Genomic DNA, 27,842 nt, shown 5'->3' with positions numbered 1-27,842 from the left:
GCACTGCGCCTTCACTGGGATCGAAAGTACTCACTGCTTCTCAATAATTAAATGAGTAAGATGTAAGATGTACTTTTCTCCCAGAGAGAAAGAGGGGGGGGGGGGGGGGGGTTAAAGTAAAGTATCCTTTAACTGAGTCTTACCATGTGAATTTCAAACATTAGCACAATGATTCTTATATAACAGCATTGGCCTGTCTTTACAGACAACTATTGATAAAGGGGATGGGTGGGGGCTCTAAACAACACACATGCTAAAGTACTGGTTCCACTTAAAATGACCCTTTATTCATCAACAAATCCCATTTCACTCAGTAAACCAAACCAAGGCACGTACTATCAAAGAATACCCTGTTTTAAGTATGGGAATCATGACAAGAATACAACACATGCAGTAAACTTACAAACATCAAACTATCATGTCATTAATATAGAAGCTTAAACAATGGCAGTCCTCATAGCAACAAGCTTTCATGCAATACAATTAAATCATGTCACATAATCTGAACTACTCAAAACATTTTTTTTTAATGTAAAATTGTACAATAATTGAGGTGTATATGGCTCCCTCTACTGCCCCACCTCCCTGCCAATAGAGGTGTATATGGCTCCCTCTACTGCCCCACCTCCCTGCCAAAAGAGGTGTATATGGCTCCCTCTACTGCCCCACCTCCCTGCCAATAGAGGTGTATATGGCTCCTTCTACTGCCCCACCTCCCTGCCAATAGAGGTGTATATGGCTCCCTCTACTGCCCCACCTCCCTGCCAATAGAGGTGTATATGGCTCCCTCTACTGCCCCACCTCCCTGCCAATAGAGGTGTATATGGCTCCTTCTACTGCCCCACCTCCCTGCCAATAGAGGTGTATATGGCTCCCTCTACTGCCCCACCTCCCTGCCAATAGAGGTGTATATGGCTCCCTCTACTGCCCCACCTCCCTGCCAAAAGAGGTGTATATGGCTCCCTCTACTGCCCCACCTCCCTGCCAATAGAGGTGTATATGGCTCCTTCTACTGCCCCACCTCCCTGCCAATAGAGGCAAAATACATGGAAGAGTGAACCAATCATCTGGAAAAATAACTTATGATAGCTAGAATGTAGCATGTATAAAATCAACCTAAAAGTAAAAGAATTTACATGGCATTTTACAGGTTAACTTATAAGGAATATCAAAAATATGAAGGATGTCATTAACATACAAGATGGAATTCATGCTATGCAAGTGCATACACATGCTTTGACGTGTCTACTCAACAAGTTGTTCTTATGAGAGGTTAAACGAGAGTTGTAGATGCAATTTTCCAAGCTCATAATTTGAAGACAATATAGCAACACGGGAAGCCTTTAGTACACTAAGAGCAAACATGTTCTGGTGATTATTATACTTAAAGGTACTATGTCCCTTTTGCAGCCAACCTCAAATTCTGTAGAACTTTGCAGGAATCATGAATACGTCATGTATGTCCTATTCTGTGAAATTAAAACGTTAGCAGTGTCCTCATATTCAAATTATGCAAGAAAACCTGTTTACTTGCTAGACTTCACTGTCAGACACTATTGAGTGACTGACTGGCTTTTTTCTTCTTTGGTAATAACATACATGAAAAGAGTTGCAAAGGGTACATGAGCATTTGTCTACATCAATAACCCACTTCTTGTGATGGCCAAGATTAAACTGATTGAATCTTTGCGCAGCATAAAACGTATGACCATTCGGTACTATTGTCTGAAAATCAAGACTATTACTTTTGGGCTCTATAGCCCTAAAGTCGATTTGGCAACTAATAGTCGTTATTTTCCCACTTGAAGACATTTTCAAGCCCCACCTTTTTTAGGGAAGTTCTAAATTAGTATTATCTTTCAAATGCAGTTGGAATTTAACTTTTTCATTTTTTTGGCCTGCAAATGGGACATAGTACCTTTAAACGTATACATGTATATGTATGTATGAATGCATGATGTGCACAGAAGCATTGAGCTATTACTGGTATTGTAGAATAAGAAGCTATGAGCTCTCAGCCATTCAGGCAAGCCCGCCCGATTGCTCATTGCTACACAAGTCAAGGTAACAATATTGCTTGCAGACCCAATTATTCAAGGAGCATAAATATACTATATATGTACCCATAAAAATAAACGAATGTATGGTTCATTGAAGACCAATTTATAATCATGAAATAGAATAGAATTATTATATATACTATACTATATATAGTATTGGTTTCAGCTCATTAGATTAAATTTTTAAGAGATAAAGGTACATGTATATATTTCAGATCTCATGTAATTTTTCTTAATTGTATACTGGACTACAGTGTACCATGAGTTGTCACTTTTAATTTCAGTTCATTAAAGATAAACGATTCATTTATATATATTTCAAATATGATTTTACATATACATGCAGTGCATCTATATGTCAGCTTTTGAGGGCTTGTAAATCCCTGATAGGGTCTTTCAATGTGCAACTATTATATTTTTAATTCATTCTTACATTCTTAACTAGATAAGATGAACGTATCGAATGAACCTGTATGAATATACATATAAATTATATAAAAATGCAATCCAAATGCCCATTGCTAATCAAGATTATCATGCTTTTTTTCATTTAAACATTTTCATTCTCAGAGTACTGGCATAGGCATGAATTCAAATTCGCTAATAATCTTGACTGTGTTTTCTGTTCAGATATTGATGCATTTCATGAAATGCTAATGCAGTAGAATGATTTTGAATGCCCTTCCTGCAAAATGAATGTTCATACATGTAAGTACCTGTATGCACCAACTATCTACCTCCTAAAAATAGATGATTACTTCCATTATGTTTACCAGAAATCCCAATCATTCTGAAGACAACTATTCTAAAACAAGATATATTGTAATTCAAAAGAAAACACAAGAGCTACAGGTACCTAGCTCTATATCAAAGCCAATCCTTAAGGTTTTACCTTCTCGAAAGAAAGGAAAAAAGATCATCTAGTTCTAGAAGTCAATTACAGTAAAATAATACCTTTACCCAGGCATTTTAACATTAAACTTGCACACAAGATAAACAGAAATAACAAGAGAAAGTGTAAATTTGCATTCCATATTCAAAAATACATTCACAATTGCCTATATTTAGACTGCTGTGAAACAGTTTTTCCCACTAAATAATTGAACAAAGGTGAAGAAAAAGTGATGGCAAACAACAAATATTTCAGGTAAATGTACATAATCAATATAGGCAGGTTATAATAATAAAGGTCTACACAAATATTGGCTAGTTTTGTAGCTTTAATTTCTGAATCAAATTCACTACCAAATAGGATTCTTCCCAAGCATAGTGCTAAAAGCCATGTCTAATCTATTCAACAAATCTGTATACTACACTTTTCAATATAAAAGTGACTGATCAAAGTGCATTAGAGTGTATCATCATCCCATTCATTGGAATCAAGCGCCATTTTACACACTCTCCACAACCTGGGGACTATTCATGGTTGTTAAGGTAATAACCTTCACAACAATTTGCTCAAGAAATGAGTAAAATCTTGTTGAGATGAACAGTTATGGCATCTCTGTCCTGTCTATCTTGGTTTGAATCTACCCTCTGTCACATCTTTCACACAATGGTTGAAAGGCTTTGTCATGTACATCATGTCAATAATCATTTCTATCAGTATTCATCAACACCACTGACTTCAATTTGTCAATTATTGGTCTAACTGAGACTTGGGCCCCGTCTTATAAACAGTTGCGATTAATTGCAATTTATTTGTGATTGATATCGATCGCAGCTATGTCAGATAAGAGCTAGGAGAATGCAAACTTGCGATTGATTAGAGGACTTGCAATTGATTTGGATCAATCACAACTCTTTATAAGACGGGCCCTGATTTAAATCAAGTAAATATTTATTCCTTTATCATTTGGAGAATTACAAAATTGCTATTAATAGTTGTGTTAATAAACAAGGAGGGGGTATTGGAATGTATTTTGAAACATGTACAAGCAATATCATTACAAAACCTACAAGAGTCAATCATTGGAGACTATATTCATCGAAGTACAACCAGATTCTAAAGCCCATATAAGTTTTATCATTGGTATTTTGTACATGCCTTCTACAGGTTCTATAGATGACTTCCTTGCTTTAGCCTTGCTGTAGACTTTAACTAAAGTAGAATTCTTCTCAAATCATGAAGTACTTTTATGACTGTATCTACACCAATTCATTAAATGGGTTTTTCTCAATACCTACTGGCATTACAGGTCAATCTGCATACCTCCTTGATAGCATCTCAACAATTGTAATCATTGAGGTGTGAGAAAATAAGCTGATTACCAACACACAGCATTTGCTGGATGTAACATGACTAGTATTTCTAAACAAGACCACTATATAATTCATGCAATATTCTGACCAATTCTAATGTATAATGTGCGTTACAAAAATAAGAAGTGATTTTCATGAAGTATACAAAACAAGATGACATAATCCTCCTTTTGCCCTTAACTTCTGAAAATACAAGGGAAATACCCGTTTGTTGTGTGCAATGAATGTCACATGGATCCCCAGAGAGTGAGGTTCAGTAATCTTGATTGAAACCATTGGATGCCGCACAGCTTGACCTTTCACCTTGTTCCTCTTTAGGTGTGGAGGGCATGATGTTGGTACGAACCCCACACACGGACTTCGGAGGATGGAAAAGCCCGCCCCCTTTGATGAGCTTTGGAAGAGGAAGCTTTTCCCAAATGTCTTGACATCTTTTATTTCTGTTTGAGAAATAAGCAGGGAAAAGGGAATCTTTAGAGGGCTGTTCTTTTTTTAAAGGAGATAGAAATGAAGGAAAATTTCAAGATGCAATTAATATGTTTTTTCTCTGAAAATCAGGTATAATTTTTTTGAGGGATAAAGACATCCAGAGAAGCAGTTTATCATGTCAGATAATGAATGACAGCAAGACAAAGTAAGAAAGCCCTTTCTGTTCTAAATGCTCAGGATAACACTGCATACATGTCTGTTTGTGTACATCAAGAAGAAGAAGATTATTGAGTAAACAAAAACATGGATCGAATATGGCAAGATCAAATTAAGCAGAGCCTTACACATTACCATTGCACCCATTCATGATGCCACTCTATACTTGTGTGACTATCCTTTCATAAAATACAGAGTAAAAAGAAGGACAGGTTGAAAGTAGCAAGAGGAAAATTAGTAGCAGGTTAAACATTTGCAGTTGAATCTCTGAAAATGGCAGGAGGTGGAAAGAAGTAGAGAAGACAGATTGAAAGAGGCAAAGTGTGTGTGTGAGTAGAGCCTTACACATTTCCATTTGAATCATTGAAGATCCCACTACATAGATCATGTACGTCTGGTTTAGGTGGATCCCCTATAGAGTCATTGAGTTCAACCAGGAGAGGAGGGACTGGGATGGAGTCATGTTCTAGACGGAACCCAAGCAATGACTCAGCCTGGAGCATGGAGGTTGAACGCAGCAGCTGCATCTTCGTAACTAGGTGGAAGAAACGTCTGGTGTCTCGAGGGTCCTTACGGCTCAGCTCCCGTCGTAGACATTCCATGATGAGCTCTGACTGGGGATCAAGCTCGGTCTTCATACGGAGACCAGCACGATCTGAAAACAGGGTAAGAAAAGGGGCAGTACATGAATGGGCACAATTGAAAATAAGCTTTCGCATATTTTGTCCTAACCCATGACATGCATGTATTATTCTAACAAGGGAAACGCTCTCGGCGGTCTCGCCTGCATAACGCAATTCAATATAAGATAAACCAGAATGATAACCAACAAATATCATAAATTTTATGTGGTACACTTTTGAACTGGTCAAAAAATAAAAATTTGATGCCCTGGAAGGGACATAATTTCATTTCATTTGCATAAAGTACCATAAATAATCAATGGAGCAAAATCTCACAATTCTGTGTAGAAGTTTAGTGTACCAAAGTTAGCTCTACGATATAAAGCAAACCAAATCAAAATCGGTCGAGAAATGAAGGAGAAGAAGCCTTTTTTGTGATTTCAAATAAGTTTGCATAAATTAGCATAGATAATGTATTTCACGATTCTGTGTAGAAATTTTAAATCCCCCTCCTACCCTATCATATGAAACAATCAGAATCAAAATCGAATGAAAAATAACGAAGAAGAAGCATTTTGAAAATCTTGATGTTGATGCCACAACAAAGTCTAAGTTTGTTGACCTTAAATGACCTTTTACCTTAATTTAGTGACCTGAAATTCTACTCACATGATTGGGGAGACTTGATATAGTCCAAGTTTCATTAACTAAGAACTTATACTTTCAAAAATTATATCAAAAATTCAAAAAATTAACCTTAGGTTAAGTTTTCGATGATGATGCTACAACATAGTCCAAATCTGTTGATCTGAAAAGACCTTTGACATTGACTTTGTGATCTCAAATTCGACTCACATGATTGGGGATACTTGATTACCCTATAGTCAAAGTTTCATTTGACTAAGAACTTATACTTTAAAAATTATATCAAAAATTCAAAAACTTAACCTTAGGTTAAGTTTTTGATGTTGACGCCGCCGCCGCCGCCGCCGTCGCCGTCACCGGAAAAGCAGCGCCTATGTCTCGCTGTCTCGCTTTTTGCTACGCAGGCGAGACAAAAATGCATGTCATCCAGGTACTTTTGCACAAAACGTAAAACACACTGATTCTTTTCTGGTTGGCACAAAGCCCTTCATACAAATAATACTTGATTAGAACCAAAGTTTCTTTTCTGCTACTAAATGTACATTTTTCTTTGATACCACAACAGTCCCATTTTATAAAGAGTTGCCATTGATCCAATCTGGGCGTTAACTGGGCGTTAACTGGGCGTTGTGGCGTGCGCCTGTAATCTAGCGAACAATGGTAGTTACAAACTGATTCAGCCGAGGACGTAGGTTTGAAACTGAGTCAGATCTTTCGGATGGTGACATTTAAAGGTCGGTGACATTTAAAGGTCGGTCCCCAGACGCAAATAATTGTATCTGATTGATACACGTCTGTAAAAACCCAATACACGCAATTAATCGCAACTTCAAATTTATCTCACCTCCTACATTTTGAGTTTTGATTGATGTGAATCAATCATAACTCCTTATAATACAGGGCCCTGCAGAGCAGTCATTATATGGAACACATAGTCAACACACTAAATACAAACCTGGATTAATGATAGTGGATGCAATGAATAGGGACATCTCCATCTCGTTAAGATTGAGCTTATTGAGAGCAGAGGTGAACTCCAGAATATGCCTCCAGAGATTCTCCTGTTCCATGTCATCCATGAGATGAGCATCGATGAGTGTGTTGTTACTGAGGATGAGGCTACGATCGGTCGTTGAGATTAGAGGACTGATCTGAATCATCCAAACCTCAAAGTAAGACTGCTTCAGAAGTTGCATCTGATCACACTACAAGAAAAATAGAAAGCATGAGAGAGTTTGGATGAATGTCATAGTGGTAACATTATTACTCCAATTGTAATGGTGAAGATGACGATGATGATGATGATGATGACAATGAATGATGATGATGATGATGATGGTGATGATGACAATGAATGATGATGATGATGATGATGATGATGGTGACGATGACGATGATGATGATGGTGAAGATGACGATGATGATGATAATGGTGATGATGATGATGATGATGGTGATGATGATGGTGAAGATGACGGTGATGATGATGATGGTGATGATAATGGTGAAGATGACGATGATGATGATAATGGTGATGATGATGGTGATGATGATGATGGTGATGATGATGGTGAAGATGACGATGATGATGATGATGGTGATGATAATGGTGATGATGTTGGTGATGGTGATGATGATGATGGTGACGATGATGATGATGATGGTGACGATGATGACGATGATGATGATGATGATGACAATGAATGATGATAAAGGTGATGATGATGGTGATGATGATGATGGTGATGATGATGGTGATGATGATGGTGATGATGATGGTGAAGATGACGATGATGATGATGGTGATGATGATGGTGATGATGATGATGGTGGAGACGATGAGGATGATGATGGTGTTGATGGTGATGATGATGATGATGATGATGGTGACGATGATGATGATGATGATGATGATGGTGATGATGATGATGGTGATGATGATGGTGATGATGATGGTGATGATGATGGTGATGATGATGGTGATGATGGTGATGATGGTGATGATGGTGATGATGATGATGATGGTGTTGATGGTGATGATGATGATGATGATGATGGTGACGATGATGATGATGGTGATGATGGTGATGATGATGATGGTGATGGTGATGATGACGATGGTGATGATGATGACAATGATGATGATGGCAGTCATGATAATGACAATGACGATGATAAATGAAATTGTGATGATAAAGACAGTGACAATAATTTGAGGTGATCATAATGACAATAGGATAATCACGATTATGGTGGAGATGAAAGTTTCTCAGATGGACGAAATGACATATTTTACCTGCTGAATAAAGTCACTTTGTAATTTATAAAATCATTTACTTGACAGTTAAAGAGAGGTGTGAACAATAATTTGTGAGCGTTATCATTGTTATTATTCAAGAGTGGGAGAACATCAGAGAATTTGTTTTCCCTGAAAAGCATGGCTCTTTAAATGCCTTCATATTCTAAATATGACATGTAACAACTTAATCTTATGCCAGGTTGTTTGCGTAGATATATCTGTCTGTGTGTAGAGCTTGTTACTTTTTCAAGACTGGGCCAAATTTCTTATCATTTTGATGATTTCAGAAACTTACAGTACACACCAATACTTATATGCTACATGATCAACTTTTTCTGATCAATTCCACACTGTTTCTTTCACAATGCAATCGCATGACCAGAACTCAACTTTATCTTTAACACTGCATCTTCACAATGACTTTGATATCTGACTTATGAACCCAAACTCTTTTCAGTTAATAACATTTTCACATTTGAGCCCAGTTTGCTTTAGATTATCTGGTTATCATGGTAACAAGATATTTTCTGAGATATCTTCACACTGTTATGACAATGACCTTTGACCTCCATCACAATGAACATCACAATTTCAGTACTAGCGTCCAGGTTTAAACCGCCACTTAGTGCCAACAGTCAGTCCTGCAACTTATGGAGCACCAAAAGTCAATGTCTCAAAACCATACAAATCACCATAATTCTATAAATAAATGTACAAATGAAATTCTAGAACAACAAAACACGATTGAATAGAAACATCGGGATGAATACAAACAAAATTAGGAAAATGATTTAAACTCATTTTTTGCCATGGAAGTGATGCAGAGCCATTTGATTTCTCTATTCATGACATAAAAAGGGTCTGCATAAATTCTGGGAGAGAAGATGACAAAATGCTTTACCATTGATATTCTTATTCACAGTGATTACTCCTAGGGTGGGTTCAAGTGATTTTGTGAAGCTAGAATCACAAACAGTTGACCTAGGAAGTTTAGGTCAACTTCGCCGCGTGCTTTCTGAATTTATTACGGTCGACTGCCGGCCAAGCCGGAAGCAGGCCACGATAATGACGTTATAGAATCATGATTGAGATCTCTGTTCGTTCAAGCGATTTTTAGCGACGGTGATTCTGCAGAATCACAATACAAAACGCAACCCTTTTTCAGCGTTTCATGTTTGCATTTTTAAACACGTTTATTTTTACGACCTACGGAAATCGCTTGAACGTAACCGTGTTTTTAATAAACTAAACGTCTTTGAAAACCGTGTTTCTGGGATGAAAAAGTGTCGCTTGAACGCACCCCTATTCAACCTGTTTGATGTTATCAGGAGTTGATCTAGATGAATCAAGTTTCTGATTGTACCTGAGGTATCTTCATGAAGCCCGGAAGGCACTTTGCAAACTCCACTATTCTACGGATGCAGGGTGATATAGCCTCAAGGAATACCTTCCAAGCAAACAGCTTGCTATTCTTCTTCTGATCTTCAGTCAGGTCAGATATGAAGGACTCTGGAACCACTGGGGTACCACTGCTCTCTAATCTCTCCTGCAAAATACAACAACATAGCGTTACGTCGGGGTGATTAAACATTCAAGTTACAACCTTCAGTCTCCCACCAAATACATCAAATCATTGAAAACATAAATAAAAGTGATTCAAAACAAGTCGATCAAATATCTCAGAATCAAACACGTTTTATTTGCTCCCAACACAAAATCTAAAACCACAAAATCTGTGAATTTTGAAAATGATAATTAGCATTATGGTCAGATAGATAACAATCATGGGCCCCGTCTTATAAAGAGTAGTGATTGATCCAAATCAATCGTAAGTCCTCTAATCAATTGCAAGTTTTCAATCTCCTATCTCTTATGCCCATAGTTACGATTGATATCAATCGCAGATAAGTTGCGATCAATTGCAACTCTTCATAAGACTGGGCCATGTTATGACATTTAATCATCTTACCAAGAGTTCTGACCGTCTATCAAGTAAAGTCTGTATCATCTTATTATCGTAGAGACAAGTAGCTTCCTTGGCTTGTAAGATAGTCTGACTCATTGTGTAGATCTCCATCTCATGTCTCTCACGGGCCTCTCGTTCCTCTGCCGTTTCAGGCCGTGTTGCCAATTTGCGGATCTCATCCAGATTACTCTGCTTGACTCGCTTGGAGTACCTTCCAATCCTCACCGCTGCATGAAGTCAATACAATAATAACATTTGGCATCAGACCGGTCATCTCGTACCAAATGTTACAAGAGGTGATATTTAGTTAGATATGTATCAATGTAATCATCATCGATAGTGATCTGTCATTTTATCAGAATTCTATATCAAGTGTCTCTCCAAGGTATAACAGTCTTGAGCCATCTGTTTCGGCATTTCATATCCTGTTGCTCCACATTCTGTGATTAAATCATCTAGAAAGACTTTTTAATTTCACACTGTTGGGTACTGACGTATACAGCCTGAAAATAATGGGATGTTGCTTCAATATGTAAAGGAATCTCTGAAAGTCGATTTGTATTATTTACTTATTTCATGTTTGTGATGTTATATCCTCCCGCATAGATGTCCTTTCCTTCTTCAGTTCTGCCAGCATGACTCACCCTTCTGTTACTTCCCTTTTCATTTCTTTGTCCTAGCCAAAACTATTTCTTGATATATTCATAAAATGACATGGCTCCAAGTGGAAGCTGTACTCTATAACCAGGTCATGCAACGCAGTATGACACCACACTCATCATAATGGGGCACTTCAAGAAATCATTTTCATTTATTTCTGTGATACCAAGTTCATGATCGACGAAAATAGAATAATTATTGAAAAGTATATAATTGGTAGTTGTAATAGCTTTATATGAATTTAACAGCTTGCAAATTTGTCCTTACATTGTAAATCCTACACAGAAAAAATATTGGCTTATAGATTACTTGAGATATGGGGAGTGACCTGTACGTTACCTATAGCAGTACAATGTAGGTATGTCTCCATCAGCTCGAGATTGCCAAATAGCCCGCTATTTCTGATTTGGGAAATAAGCTCAAAGTTACAAATCTTATTTCCATCAGCTCGAGACTCGACCTCGAAACTTGTAAACTCGAGCTCTAGATATTTTGCTCAGCGTTCGGGCTGGTGAAAACGCACCAGACATACATGTATAGAGGGATATTTTGGAAAACTAGCCCAAGATATCTTTGGATGATTATCTCGACCAAATATCCAGCTAATTCTAACTGCAGGCTGATGAAGACTTGAATTAGCTGGATAATTTGCGGTCGGGATAGTTAAAATACCGGTAGCAGGTTATTTGGCAATCTGGAGCTGATGAGGACAGGCCTCTTGGCTGATAAATATATACTCACATTCTTTGGACATTCCTACTGCAAGACACTTTCTGAATCGGCAATGCTGACATCGATTGCGATTAACCCTCTCAATGGGACAGTTGCCTGAAAAGTGACATTTGTACTCCATCTTCTTCTGAATACTTCTCCGAAAGAAACCCTAACATTGAGAAAATCAGACACACTCTATTGTACTCCTCAGGATAATTTTGTCATCTGGTTTTCGATAAGATGTATACCGGTACTGCCTATTGTAGTGCTGTCTGTTCTAGTACATGTACACTGTATACTTAAATTTGTTTTCATCACAGATACCTCTTGGTACAGAAATCTCAAAATGATAATACAGTACACAATTTACATAATATGTAATTCACATTAACTTATACAGCAATGCCTAGTGTTCTTCTCAGTTTTTCTCCATCTACTGTATTTCCTTTTCCACAATCAGTTCCTTATTCAGATGCAAGAAATATATTTATATACATGTATAATGATGTTTCCATGGTAATTTGTCTGTACTTTTAATGGGAATTACCAACAAAACCCTTGCTTTCTTGGTTTTCACCTCCTACTGCATGTATTTTCTGTATTATTCACAGTACTGATCATATGTTAATCACATTGTACTGATGATGAGAATTTCAATTACATTAAATTCAATGGAACATAAAAGTACAAAAGGGGTATGTGATAAAAGTTCAAGATGAGTACCAAATGCCTAGTTCAGACAAACTATTGTAACATATGAACTCTATACTTATACCTGATAAAACCACAGTAGGAAAGGGGATATGATGTTGAATCAGCACTACCTACTTAGTTCATATTCCATCAAAACTGTCAAAATAGTATGAGATGATTGCACTCCAGCCTACTACTTTCTACACAAAATATTTTGGTCAATACACCATCTAGAGCATTAGACTCTTTTGCATTTTTGTTATATAACTTCTCTACATTATATTTCTAGATCCTTTGATTAAATATAAAATTTTAAAAATTGCTAAAAATTCAGATTCAGCCTTTTTTGATGAGCGCATGAATGTATTACCTTGCATCCCTCGCATGCCATGACACCATAGTGAAATCCTGATGATTTATCACCACAGACCTTACAGGGTAGACATACACCATCAGCAGTACAGCCTCCTCCTCCTACTCTCATACTCTCACCAAGGGAGTTGGACGGATCAGTGAAACTATCAATACAGCTTTCATCTAAAATCAGGTTAAACAAGATACAGAATGATTAGAATTAACTCTTTCTATACTCATGTGACAAATACAATGGATATTTTCAATCACATACCGGGGTATTGCTCCATTCAGAAATATTTACATGTATGTGGTGATAAATTGCATATCAATGGGCAAACTTCTTTAAAACTAATAGTTGAAAGCTATATATATGCTTCATGTATCTATGGAGGAAATTGAACTTTTTAAGGACCCTTTAATGTTAAACAATTTAGTAAAGAAATGAAGAACTCAGACATAAATGACCCCAGAAACACACTGTATGTCACAATACTGTTTATCATCTGAAGGGTATTAATAAACTTCCTACAACTTTTGTACACAACATGTACCAATACATGGTTAATGATATGCAGGTATTTGAAAAGAAAGCATTGTTTATGTTACATGTACACTGTAGGTAAATCTGGAAAGAAGAAAAACCCCTTGGGACAGTAAGAGTTAAATAAAAGAAGGATGAAACTATTGATACAGTTTTCATCTGATATGAAAGAGAAAGTAGGTCATATCAAGCAGCACTGCCTTCATCCAAAATGATCATGTTAACACAAAATAGAGAGTAAAATCAGTCAAAACCAAGGATGCAGCCTGCTTCATAAAAAATGATGTTTACCCAAGACAGAGAGTTACAAAAAAAGGTACATTGGTTGTCACAAAACAGTCTTTATTAATCTGAAATGGTTTTAACACAAGATAAAGATTATCAAAACTATTCCTGCAATCTTTCTCTGAAATGATGTTAAAACGAGACAGAGAGTTAAATTGGTTGTCACAGTCAAAACAGACTTTATTAATCTGAAATGGTGCTAACACAAGATAAAGAGTATCAAAACTATTTTTGCAATCTTTCGCTGAAATGATAATAGTGCAAGACAGAGAGTTCATTGGCTTTTAGGTTATTTCATCTCACGCTGTATGTTGAATATGAGGATGGATACAATTGTCTCTTCATAAAAGGGTACATGTGTAAGCCGGGAATAGAGTATATCACAAGGTATACAAAAGAAATTGACCCCCCCCCCCCCCCCCCCCGGAAAAAAAAGGGGGGGGGGAGCATATATGATTGTTTCGATGGTTGCCTGTTAGAAAGTCAAACAGTTTGTCATTGTTCTACCAAATATTGCAGGAATTGTCATATCCCATCTCTCTCTCCTTCTACCTCCTTCTCTCTCTCTCTCTCTCTCTCTACTCCCCTCCCTCTCTACTCCCCTCCCTCTCTATATCCCCTCCCTCTCTTTCTCCCTCTATTCCATTCCTCCCTCTCTTTCTCTCTCTCTCTCTCTCTCTCTCTCCCTCTACACCCCTCCTTCTCTATATCCCCTCCCTCGTTTTCTCTCCCTCTATAGATATCTCTCTATCTCTCTCTCCCCCTCGCCCCTTGGCATTACTAATAAAGTGAGAATCATTTGGCATGTTAGCTATTCAGTATTCTCAAGTTGATATCCAATGGAAAAACATGCTAATATAATCGGTCTCCTCACCCTACCGGATATCATATACCTCAAGGATATTGATGATATCAATGATTTATGGGAATAGTAAAAATGAAGATGACACAAACTCTTACTCTTAGCAATGGGACTATTCAGAGGCATTGGTCATCTGAATAAGGGGCAAACTTCCTGCACATCAAACTCCAAACTACATGTACATGTACATGTATACTTCACCATTCCTGGCATTCTACATAGCCCATGGCAGGCAAAGTTACAAATATTAGGCCCACTCTATTTTTAGAATATTGGAGTAGCTCACTGTTGAATATACATCAAAATGGAAAGATGTTTCAAGCTCAAACCCAATGGCTGACTGGTCTCACAACAGTTCTGTAACCTGTCAAGCCCAGGTGGCGACTAAATTATTAATTACTACAAAGGCTAAACAATCACCACCTTCATACCCATATTTACTAATTAATCACCTCATATCTGGTTCTGCCTTTCTTGCTCTGCAGGCATCTCAGGAAAATTACTAGATCAAACTATTACTTCAAGTGATTGTTTAGGCAATCCATTCATAAACAGAAACATCAAGAGTTCAAAATGGCAACAAAAGCACTTTCCTTTACGTTGCCTGGGTGATGACCCCTCCCCCCCCCCCAACACTTACCGGTACTAAAGAGCCCTAATGTTTTTCCCATACACTGATTCTCAGCACCTAACAATACCCACAATAGACTCATAGAGGTAGCTGTTTGAATGCAATGTAGCATCATTTTCTATCACAATAACTGAAGGGGGGGGGGGGGCTAGGGGCGGCATGGTATACAAAATATATACATTGTGTGTAATTCTTAATTCACTTCATCTTTTTTTAAATGTCTTTTGCTATATAGCACTCTCAATGGAAGAAAAAAAAATCACATCTAAGTACTTACAACATTCCAAACGTTAGTCAAGATATTTTTCTGCCTATACATACTGTACTGTAAGTGCCATCATTTATACGCATGTAAGAGAGAGAAAACTATAATACTTTGTTCTAAGAGCCAAATTTGAAAACATATTGGTTATGCAATCAATTTGAAATGATATTGATATAGATATAGCACAATGTATTAGAATGGTTCACACACCTGCACACTTAATTTCTTATTAGGCTATTTCATGATGCAGCACATGTATCATCATTGTACATATCAGAAGAAAAAAATCTGACTTTTAATTCTGCTATTTCATTTGTTATGTCTAATACAAACACTATGGTTTCAACTCCAGGCAGATGATTTGAATATTCTAGTTACACCTGTACTTTGTTGTTTTGATAGGAATACCCTTTCAAAAATGTAAAAAGGGATTACATCTTCCCACATACAATCTAACTTATCCATCGTCTTGTTTACAAACAGCCCACTCATTCATTAATCATTCTACACTTGTCGCATGACCATTTTCCAGACAGTTCCCAATTGTGTTCTTACAAATTCAAAATGCATTTTTTTTTTTTAAACTTCATTAGATTTTTGTTCTAAAAATTGAATTGACCCAGTCCTCTTTTTTGGCCTTGGTCTATTGATATGAAAGCAAGACTTAATCTGAGGGTTGACTCGCTCCCCTCAGAGCTTTCCCAAGCTTAATTATTTCCCCCCTCCACTGTAGATTGGAGCTGATTGTAAGAAAGAATGCTTGTCATGAACCTGTATCATAAAACAAAATACACAACAAAGAAGCATATTATATATGGGACACTCTCATATTTGTTTATGATTTCTCTTACGTGCACTAAACATCTAAAAAAAAAAAAGCACTAAACAGAAGGTGTATTACACTGCAACCCCATATCATTGATTTTTCTCACATCCGGTGTTTTGCAAGTAGTTGCTATGGATTGCGTTTTTTTTTTAAACGCTTGCTGAAGTTTCACTGATTTTTTGCTCTTGCGACTTTCCTTGCTTCAATGTTAACAAATACAGGGCACCGCCAAGTGGCGCATGTGCACTATTCCTTTAAACAAAAAAGGGTTGGTATGAGCAAACTGTTATGTTTTTGCCAGTAGTGCATGGTAGTCCAAACAATCAAGGATTTTCAAAATGTTTGGGATGTGTAAATGGGCCTAGATTTGATTGTAAATTGATAAGATTAGACTAAGTCTCAAGGGACTGTGACCAGTCTTCCAGTAATGTAACACATCCACTAGATATTTGGCCAACATGTTGAATGTGATAGTCCTTGCCCTTGCGTGAGAAGTAGCATCCCAATAGTGCGTATCGGGGGAAGCCACTCACTCAGTTTTTGTTGGCGCATGATCAAGTTTTACATAGATATGGAGTACTTCAGTCATTCTTAAACTACGTTTGACATCATTGTAATAAAAGTAACTTTGAATCATAGGAAGTACTTTAGGAAGAAGAATGTTCAAGTTTTATTTCAGTGAAGAATCAAACTGTTCATACTGCCGGCCTGATCATCAAGTCATAGTTTTGTTTGATACAAAATTCTGATTTATTTTCCTCATCTAATGTTGTTTCAATCTGTTCTTTATTGTAGACTTTTATTTTTCCTCCCCCCCCCCAGAACTTAAAAAAAAAAATTCTTTCATATGTTATTTATACTATAGTCCTCTTGTTTATTTATATTTTTTGATGTACATGCATTTTCTACAACTTCCTCTTATACTTTTTTCTTCATGTTTCTCCTCCTCGTTTTCCTGACTTCAAGTTATATTCTGTTTTCTTATTTTTACTGCCCAAGCAATCTTATCAAATTAACTATATATATACATGTATTTCAATATTGACAAACCAATTGTAACTGTATTTTATGTTTGTAATATGCAATGAGTGTTTTGTTTGTACACATGATCAATTCAGCCATTGGGCTGCGACACATGTTTTTTTAATAAACCTTGATTCAATTAAATTCAATTGTATGTCATCATTTTTGGCAAGGAAATGAGACATAAGGACAGATTCTTGAACTAAATAGGATATGTGTGTGTGTGCATATGTGTGAAAGAAAGAGAGAGAGAGAGAGAAAGAAAGGATGTGTGTGTGTGTGAGAGAGAGAGAGAGAGAGAGAGAGAGAGAGAGAGACAGACAGACAGAGACAGAAAGAGAGAGCAGAGGGATAATGAGATATAATAAGAAATATATTAGGAAATAATTTGATGAAAACAAGAGAGAGAGGGAGGGATCAGTGCATTATTTGTATAATATCGCTTTAGACCTTTGTTTGCATGTACTTGTACAAAGGTATTGCAAAATATCAGTGTAAAATCAAATTGTGAAATTCCCTACATCTAAAAGTCAAACCCCAAATTGAGCGAGGTGGTTGTCAGGGCTCGAATTACCCACCGGCAATCTGCAATTTGCCGCCATGCCCCTCTCACTGGCCGGAATGCCCTTTTCAAAATCAAACCGCTTACGGCCACAATATTTAAATCCACAAAAGTTTTGCCGACATTATAGTCATCATAAGTCAACCCCGACTTGTAATGTTCAAAAAGATTTCGTTGCCCCAACTGAGATCTAAAAACATTATCAATTGGCAAGGTTTTGTTGCCCCTACGGAGCTCTAAAAACGATAATAAATGGCATTATTTGTATAATATCGCTTTAGACCTTTGTTTGCATGTACTTGTACAAAGGTATTGCAAAATATCAGTGTAAAATCAAATTGTGAAATTCCCAACATCTAAAAGTCAAACCCCAAATTGAGCGAGGTGGTTGTCAGGGCTCGAATTACCCACCGGCAATCTGCAATTTGCCGCCATGCCCCTCTCACTGGCCGGAATGCCCTTTTCAAAATCAAACCGCTTACGGCCACAATATTTAAATCCACAAAAGTTTTGCCGACATTATAGTCATCATAAGTCAACCCCGACTTGTAATGTTCAAAAAGACTTCGTTGCCCCAACTGAGATCTAAAAACATTATCAATCGGCAAGGTTTTGTTGCCCCTACGGAGCTCTAAAAACGATAATAAATGGCAGGGTTTTGTTGTCCCTACGGAGATCTTAAAATGGTAATAATCGGCAAGGTTTTGTTGCCCCTACGGAGCTCGAAAAATGATAATAATCGGCAGGATTTTGTTGCACCTACGGAGCTCGAAAAACGATAATAATCGGCAAGGTTTTGTTGCCCCTACGGAGCTCTAAAAACATTTATGATCGGCAAGGTCTTGTTGCTTCTACGGAGCTCTAAAATCAATAATAATCGGCAAGGTTTTGTTGCCCCTACAGAGATCTAAAAACAATAATTATCGGCAAGGTTTTGTTGCCCCTACGGAGCTCTAAAAAAAATAATAATCGGCAAGGTTTTGTTGCCCCTACGGAGATCTAAAAACAATAATTATCGACAAGGTTTTGTTGCCCCTACGGAGCTCTAAAAACAATAATAATCGGCAAGGTTTTGTTGCCCCTATGGAGATCTAAAAACAATAATTATCGGCAAGGTTTTGTTGCCCCTACGGAGCTCTAAAAATGATAATAATCGGCAAGGTTTTGTTGCCCCTATGGAGATCTAAAAACAATAATTATCGACAAGGTTTTGTTGCACCTACGGAGCTCTAAAAATGATAATAATCGGCCAGGTTTTGTTGCCCATACGGAGCTCTAAAACAATAATTATCGGCAAGACTTTGTTGCCCCTACGGAAATCTTAAAACAATAATTATCGGCAAGACTTCATTGCCGATACGGAGATATGAAAGCATATCTTCATCGAAATGACTGAAACGTTTGGCACAAAAACCGTAATGACTCGGGCTTAGTTTTTCAATCCATCTCCACCCTTTTTACTTGGACCAATCAATATCGGGAAGTTTTGTTTACCTATCGTTGGTTCAACATCTTTACTTCGCGTTGTGACCTTTTTTGGTGCGTTTTCAGAGTTTTTAATCAGTGAAAAACTTGAATTTTCCTCGGGAGGAGGGTCTGGAATTAAATCAGAAAACAATTAAGAGTTCAGATAATGGTACATCGAATCGTCTTCTTTCACATACGTTTTAATTAAAACGTCATAGCTTGCGGAAGGGGTGGGAATTGATTTCAAAAAAGGATTAATCGTTGAGAACGGTACAACGAATCGTCTTCTGTATCTAATAATTTATTTTAAAAATACAAGCTTCCGCGCTTCCCGTGGAATTCAGGAAAGGATAGAGTCGAGAACGGTATCGAATCGTCTTCTTTCTCTAATAATTTATTAAAAACATCTAAGCTTCCACGCTTCCCGTGGTATTCAGAAAAGGATAAACGGATAAAACGAGTCAAGAACGGTCAACGAATTGTCTTCTTTCTCTAATAATTCAATGAAACGTCATAGGGGAAACTCCCCACTCCCTCCACCCACCCCACGGGCGGATCCAGCCGGCGGCAGGGGAGGGGACCAAAGAGGGGGCCCAGTGGGAGAATATTTAGCAGCGAAACAGCCTGCCTGTTAATTAAGGGGGAGGGGGTAGCGAGCACAATTTATTTTTGCTCCTGAAAATTTGAAAATCGCGCCCGGCCGATATTTCGCTCAGTTGGGGGGGGGGGGGGGGGGGGGGCTAGTGAGCAAATTTTTTTTTATTTGGGGGGGGGGGGGTGCAAATTGCAACCCCCCCCCCCCCCCCCCCCCATTAAAACAGCATGAGGTGATTTTACGCACAATTTCCACTTTGGCCTTAGTGCCCCTTAGGATATAGATTTGTGCCCCTTTCAGTGGATTTGTGCCCTCTCAAAAAAGTGGCCTTGACCCAAATTTGACGTAATTCGAGGCCTGGGTTGTAGACCAGGGTGGGCAACCATATCAACTCAGGCCTAAGAAAATGTTATATTTTCTTCATACTCCTTGACTGTTGACCTCTAGATTGCAAGGTAATTATTTGTTTCCCACGTGATTGTTACACTTTGAAATGATTATCGATCAGGAGGGTGTTCCACAAAGATCTTACGTTGAACTTGTCTCTAAGTTGGACTTAAAAATTATGGAAAGCCGTTAGCATCTTTGAAAATATTTTGTAAACGATATTTTAAAAGGCATACAATGTTGATTCAAATCATTAATATTTTCTATTATCAAGGAAATTTAATGTTCTTGATGTAGAATTTATGAAAAGTCTAAAATACTTGAATTTTAGCTTTTAGATATTTTTTATTTTATTAAAGGCTACTAATGGCTCTCCATAATGTTTAAGTCCAACTTAGAGTTAAGTTTGACTTAGGATCTTTGTAAAACACGGTCCCCAAGATGTGAGCAGCACTTTTAATACCTGGGAAGGTGAGGTCTACATCTGGGATGTCCTCCAGTGAATACAAGGGGGATGGCAGGTCTTCAGGAATGACCAAGTTCAGCTGCTCCATGTTACTCATCGATGATGCTACACCGGCATGTTGCTCAGTCTCCATGGCAACCAGACCATCAAGCAAGATGGGCCTCATGTATATGCTGCAAGTAAAATAAGACAGAAAGCATGTTTTAATTATATATTATTATTTATTTGACCAAGTGAAAAACATACGATGAGTATAACAATCAGATATTACATAGCAATTCCATAATACATTGTACATGCAAACAGTTTTAGGAAAGTGGAGAGGAGAGAGAAGGATATGACAAAATAACAACTTTCCTGTTTATTATGTACACAAATATAATTAATTTTATTCATCTCCCAAGTGCCTTTTCCCATGGATAAGCATATTAATATAATAATAATATTCTGCTTTTATATAGCTCCCAATACATCAATACAACAATGTGTCTAAGCGTGTCTAATCGGATTCAAGCTTACCCCCACACAATGTATGCACATTCTCCATTCCCTGGGGAGCATTCCAACCAGTCGCCATTTTACACGAGCACACTTGCTCATCCACATTAACTTTTGCATCCTACCGGTTATCCATTTAACACCTGGGTGGAGAGTGACAAATGTAGATTAACGTCTTGCCAAAGGACATTAGTGCTGCAGCGGGACTCGAACCTCTACTATTATTATTATACGTCCTCTAAAAACCAAAGACCCCCCTGAGTCACACATGTTGAAAAATAAATTTTAGTAATATTGTGTGTTGGAACAAATGGGAGGGTTGTCCACCACAACACCACAGTGATATTATTACCTATTTGGCCAATTTGAAATTACCTTTAATATGGTAGTAATCACAACTTTAACAAATTCTCGACATTCATATCGTACATGTATGTCTGATTTTGTTCAGAAATAAAACAGTTTACTTATTGAATACTGATGGCCTGTGAAATAGTCCTGAAGAAAAAAATTCATAAGACCAAACTTCTTTCATATTTTATCTTATGTTATTAATTGTTTTAATCAATTTTCTTTAAAACAATAAAAACACATTAAAACAATTACATCTTACTATCATAGTACTTTATCTCCTTTCCAGCTCAAGACTAAGATTATTGTACCCCTTGTTTATAGTCTACGGTACTAGTTTTGTCCATGTGTTTACATGAAGCATACAACAAACATCTAGAAGGGAAAGTCCCTCCTCCTATACAGTATCCATAGCAACTGGGGTAAGTGACTGCCCGAGAGGTGAATAGATGCTGAACGTCAGTAGTTGGACAGTGTCAAGTAACTATGACAACAGAGCTCCATAGCCATATATCAAAGTGGATTAAGTGGACTGTTTTGTCAACAGCCTGTCTGCAATACAAGCTCTCTACTCGCTGCAAAGAACATTTCCTCTACATACATGCACAATGTAAATCATACAACACCTACATGTACATGTACTAAGATTCTTGCAACCTCATTGGTCAATTCTCAATCACATGACATGCGATAAAAGTCATGTTGAACAGCATCATTCTCCAAGTATACAGTAAATAACAAAAAGAAAAAAGAGTAACAAAAGAAATGAATTTTCCATCCAACCTTCAACGCTTATGAAATAAACACCAATTTGACAAAATGAGAATTTCTCATCATCGTCAGATCTGCAGGAATATATTTTATTACAAAAACAAAAACAAAAAAAAAAGACATGAAGAGAAGATAATGATCTAGTGGAGACAGCTCAAGATTGCCGAATAGACCGCTATTACTGATTTGGGAAATAAGCCTGAAGCTACAAATCGCGTCCTCATCAGCTCGAGACTCGACCTCAAAACTCGAGCTCGAGAAATTAGCTCGAGATAATTTGCTCAGCGTTCGAGTCTTTGGACTGGTGAAGAGAAAACCGGACAAATAGCGGGATTTTTTGCAAACTAGTCCAAGATATCTTGGGATGATAATCCCGACATGAAGATGCAAATTAGCTGGATAATTTGTGATCGGGATAGTTCAAATAGAAGGTTATTTGGCAATCTTGAGATGATGAAAACAGGCCTATTGAGGCAAGGGTAAGCATGATGAAAGTGAGCTCTACACCTCCATTCCTATTGAAATTCATTAAAATGTGGCAATTTCATCCACGTTTTGATGAGAAAAATATTTTCCTATGGAAAGATATTATCTAAATTTATATTTTCTATATGTCGTCTACAGTACTTGGATTATGTAAGTCTATATTAACTCATCAATCATTATCCAGTTTCCCAGGATATCATCAGTGTAATATCTTGGGTATTACTAAAATAGAGTCTAATATTGGAATTTAAGCTCAGGTGGCTAAAGAGAAAAAACCTATATTCAAAAGAACAGTTACTATCAGAAGAGGCAACCAACTCATAAACAAGAAGAAAATGTCACAATCCTTGAGTAATCCGGCTCATTCTAAATTCCAATTGGCATGGTTATAAAACAAAGATCCATTGACACTTGATCAGCTTTCCTACCAGGGTGCTGCAAGACATTTCTAGGGTGCCGCGAGAGAATTTTAGGTACATCAAAACATTATTTTTGACTCAAATGCGATTGCATAAAAAGTGAAGAAACACTATATTTAAACAAGGGAAACGCTCTCGGCGGTCTGGCCTGCATTACGCAATTCGGTAGGATGAAAAATTGAGGTTGGAACATTATTTATAGGCAGGGTGGCCCATTAGCAGGCCCCCCAAAATGAAATCCTCTGAATATAATCAGCATTTTGAAGTGAATATTGACTAAGAATCATCAGAAAAATTATTTACTAATAATTGTACCACGATTGATAACTTGAATGGAATATGAACAAATTAATTTAAAAATGATTTATTAGTTCTCATATTAATGTAAGTTGTGAAAACATAATCCAAGTCTACTGACCTAAAATGACCATTGGCCTTGTGACCTTTGACCTTGTGACCTGGAATTTGTGTCATATGATTTGTGATACTTGATAACCCTTGGGTACAAGTTTCATGGAATTGGAACAAACAATTTTGACAATACAGTGTATGCTAAAAATTCAAAATCTTGATGTTGATGGTAGTAGTAGTAGTAGTAGACTTTATTGGATAACTTGTTTAGCACAGGGCTAATCTGCCACAAGGTCCAATGATGCCACAACAAAGGCTAAGTTTGTTGAACTAAAATGACCTTTGACCTGAACTTAGTGACCTGAAATTCTACTCTCATGATTGGGGATACTTGATAACCCTATAGTCCAAGTTTCATTGACTAAGAACTTATACTTTGAAAATTATATCAAAAATTCAAAAACTTAACCTTAGGTTAAGTTTTTGATGTTGACGCCGCCGCCGTCACTGGAAAAGCGGCACCTATGTCTCGCTTCTTGCTACGCAGGCGAGACAAAAAACGCTCAACTGCTCAATTAACTTTAAGATGTAGTGCTGGACAACTTTTCCATTTGCTCCAACAAACAAAATAACTGACAGATATTTTTTTCATAAATGTATGACGTGTGAGGGTCTTTTCTATTTACAGGATCTATCCATAATATCTTTCCCCAAGTAGTGCCCCAAGGTAGAAGACATTTGGGAGAAAAACAGAAAGTAACAATATTTGTGCACATGGCAAATGGAAAGTTGTCCATGACTACTTAAGTACACAACCCACTGACAGAATTGCTCACTTGATATTCAAGTAGCTTTTTAGCGATATAAAACATTCATAACTCTGTTATTATTGGTCTAATTGATATAAAACATTCATAACTCTGTTATTATTGGTCTAATTGATATAAAACATTCATAACTCTGTTATTGGTCTAATTGATATAAAACATTCATAACTCTTGTTATTATTGGTCTAATTGATATAAAACTTTTGCCATTCTATTTATCTTACTTTTCTGCTTTCATACAAATGATTTATTACAAGGGTTAGATTGCCTTTAAAACTATTTAGCCATGTCTTTTGTTAAATTACAGCTTGAATCTTGAGATCTGGGGGTTGTTTCACAAAGATCCTAAGTTGGACTTAAAAAATGTGGAAAGCCGTTAGCATCTTTGAAAACATTTTGTAAAAGTTATTTTAAAAGGCATTAAATGTTGATTCAAATCATTCATATTTTATATTATCAAGGAGATTACATGTTTTTGATGTGGAATTTATGAAAAGTCTAAAATACTTGAATGTCTGCTTATGAATATATTTCATTTTAAGGCTACAAATGGCTCTCCCTAAAATTTAAGTCCAACTTAGAGTTAAGTTCCACTTAGAATCTTTGTAAAACGCCCCTCTGGTATGAATAGAATCACGCTAATATAGTGACTCTGAACTGTTTATCACACCTAAAGCTATAATTATGTTGAGTTTTTAAAACAAATGTGTGGTTAATGAGATGCAAACTGAAGGGCAAGGGCGGCACCATGACTGAGCAGGTGATCCCTAAAAGCAGGTGAAATTGTTTTATTATTAATAGACTGAGACCCCGTTCTCACTCACTTTGAAAGTGGTCTTAGTTAGACCACTCCAGAGGAACGGGTCTTGAGGAACGGTTTGCGAGCGTTCACACTCCGAGCAGTTTTTATGGCTCAAACCGCTCCACGAGTCAAAGTGGTCTTGTTGCTATGGCAGCTCAGGTAGGCGGGTCAATTTTTTCGCGCGCGGAATACAAACCGTATGTACCGTACTACATGTTTCGCACCGAAGGTCACCAGCTCACTTCCGTTCAAAGTACGCTTTCCGTTCACATTGCACGTTAGAGCGCGCTCTTAATAAGACCCGCTCCTCAAGACCACCTCGGAAGGTGGACTTCTGGAGCGGTCCAGAAGTCCGCTTCCTGGACCACTTTGAGCGTTCTCACTCACCTAAGAACCGCTCCTGAGGAGCGGGTCTTAGTTAGAGCGCTCCAGAGCGCTCCAACGAAGTGAGTGAGAACGGGGTCTGATACTCAACCAATTCATGTTTTGTTATTACATGAAGCCACCGCACAGCATCTCAAGACAAACTGTGCACTTGTGTTGAGATGCTGCTTGTCATCGATTAACTCTGTCTTTCTAGGCTTACATGATGACAGGTCAGATTAACATTAAATCCCAGAGAAGCTGTTAATATTTGAATCATAGTGAGTGAGTTGCAAGTTCAAATATGGGTGGTCTTGTGTGCTTTGCTAGCATGGCTGTTGTAGCATACAGTACAGCACATAATGGAAAGATAGAAGAGAACATGAAACATGAAAAAACAAATAATAACATAAGAAAATCAAAAAGAGAAAACAAAGAATAACATGACGAAAGACAGAAAGAAAAAAAAATGGTAGAATAATAAACAAGGAATAACATTAGAAGTGAAAGAAAGAAGGAAAAACAAAGACTAGCATACTGAAAAACAGTAAGAGAATATGATAAATAATAGAAAATTTAAAGATAGAAAAGAAAATGATAGAAATAAAAAAAAATAGCAGAAGATGAGGCACTCTATTCGGTTTTAAATTCCATGTGAAACATTTGACCTGCTGACCTTTCCTACCCCAGCAAAAGGAGTGGTCTAGCTCGTTCGCGTTATACCATAGCAACAAGAGCGGTCTAACTTGGGAGTGTGAACATAAACAAAGCATGTGATCAGGATAGCCTAGATCAGTCTAGAAAGGGAGTGAGAATTGGGTCATAGATAGGTTGGTCAGGCAGTGCATGAACGTTGTACGTTCATGGGCCGTGGAACCCCCATATAAGCATTCTTTGAAGTGAATCCTTATCGTCAGTTATTTGCTCAGTTTGTATTTTTAAATCAACCATCTATAATAAAAGTGAAGTGAAGCATGAGATCTGAAAATATTTCCAATTTCAACTCTGGTTATTCATTATTATTAACTTCCAATTGAAAGCGCTAGAAAAAGCAATAGCATATGACCATTTGTATTGCGTTACCACACATACATGTACATGTACAGGTGTTGGGTTGAATGGTTCAATAACTGGAAAAAAAGGGGTATGAAATAGGCCGGGTCACTAAAACATGTAATATATAATCCTGTTAGCCATTTTCTCAATAAAATGACATACTGTACCAGGTGAACTTGTAAGTACATGTATGTACCATACGATTTAAGAGGAATACGATCTAAAAATGCTTTTTGGAAGGGGTTAACGAAACATGTAAATACTTTGAGTTAAACAAAAGTAAAAACTTCTTAAAATGGCAAAAAGAAATCTCAGATCAGAGAATTCCTAAAAAGATCACTAGATAATGATATATTTTTTATTTACTGTATGTTTGGTATTGATACGGAAGTCGACACACATTTGACTTCCATGTATATTAAGTAAGGAATATTTCTAAAGGACTATTCTATTTCTTTGTTACTTATATACTTGGTTGTTGTTCCTCCCAAAAGATTCCTAGTGGAATTTAAACTGGAGGTCGAGGTGGCAGAGGGTGGACTTATTTCGGAAGGAGTGCTACTTTTAACTTTGCTGAGTCAGTCAGGGATACTAATGTCGAATCGAGATCATTCCATGCTCTGGTTGTGCGTGGAAAAAAAGAGTTTTTGTATACATCTAATCTGATTAATGGTATTTCGAACTGACTTGAGTGCCCGCGTCTGCTACGATCTGGTTTAGGTTTAATGTGTGTTTTGGGCATCTATGTCCAGCTGGCCATGTAACATTTTGTGGAAACAGCTTAGACGGTGAGCTTCGCGTCTGTCTTGGAGAGAGTTCCATTTAAGAGAATTTAGAAGGAGGGTGACGTTTGCTTCTCTCTGATATGTGCTTGTGACAAAACGGGCTGCCTGCCTCTGGACTCGTTCGATAGATGAAATGTTCTTAGCTGTGTATGGGTCCCAAGCAGCAACTGCGTAATCTAAAGGCCCGTCTTCACTATCTCGAGATTGCCAAATATCCAGCTATTTGAACTATCCTGATCACAAACTATCCAGCTATTTGCGTCTTCATTAGAACGAAGTAGCAAATTAGCTGGATAGTT

General features: G+C 37.3%; 1 protein-coding gene and 1 long non-coding RNA gene across 2 annotated transcripts; both read right to left on the bottom strand.

Moving 5' to 3' along the window:
* Positions 1 to 265: 265 nt before the first annotated feature.
* LOC115925405 lies at positions 266 to 1,460 on the bottom strand. The gene is made up of 2 exons (XR_004064691.1): positions 1,022 to 1,460; positions 266 to 977 (listed from the first exon to the last, which is right to left on the bottom strand). It is a non-coding gene; the product is annotated as an uncharacterized LOC115925405 (long non-coding RNA).
* A 465-nt stretch (positions 1,461 to 1,925) lies between these two features.
* LOC100887874 (nuclear receptor subfamily 1 group D member 1) lies at positions 1,926 to 21,300 on the bottom strand. The gene is made up of 8 exons (XM_003731140.3): positions 20,832 to 21,300; positions 12,938 to 13,104; positions 11,902 to 12,043; positions 10,504 to 10,727; positions 9,898 to 10,080; positions 7,191 to 7,440; positions 5,313 to 5,622; positions 1,926 to 4,762 (listed from the first exon to the last, which is right to left on the bottom strand). The coding sequence occupies exons 1-8, from the start codon at positions 20,998 to 21,000 to the stop codon at positions 4,576 to 4,578; spliced, it is 1,632 nt and encodes a 543-aa protein (XP_003731188.2). The 5' UTR covers positions 21,001 to 21,300; the 3' UTR covers positions 1,926 to 4,575.
* Positions 21,301 to 27,842: the final 6,542 nt, after the last annotated feature.

Source organism: Strongylocentrotus purpuratus, unplaced genomic scaffold (assembly GCF_000002235.5).
Source record: "Strongylocentrotus purpuratus isolate Spur 01 unplaced genomic scaffold, Spur_5.0 spur5_scaffold_18, whole genome shotgun sequence".
Lineage (NCBI taxonomy): Eukaryota > Metazoa > Echinodermata > Echinoidea > Camarodonta > Strongylocentrotidae > Strongylocentrotus > Strongylocentrotus purpuratus.
This window is presented reverse-complemented; position numbering and strand designations above follow the sequence as displayed.

What these genes read in the sequence shown, in the direction of transcription:
- LOC100887874 (XM_003731140.3), bottom strand. Translation starts at nt 21,000, where the DNA reads ATGAGGCCCATCTTGCTTGATGGTCTGGTTGCCATGGAGACTGAGCAA. An exon ending in TGGCATGCGAGGGATGCAAG is followed by an intron (nt 12,044 to 12,937) that starts GTAATACATTCA and finishes TCTCAATGTTAG; the next exon opens with GGTTTCTTTCGGAGAAGTAT. An exon ending in ATAGACGGTCAGAACTCTTG is followed by an intron (nt 10,081 to 10,503) that starts GTAAGATGATTA and finishes TGTATTTTGCAG; the next exon opens with GAGAGATTAGAGAGCAGTGG.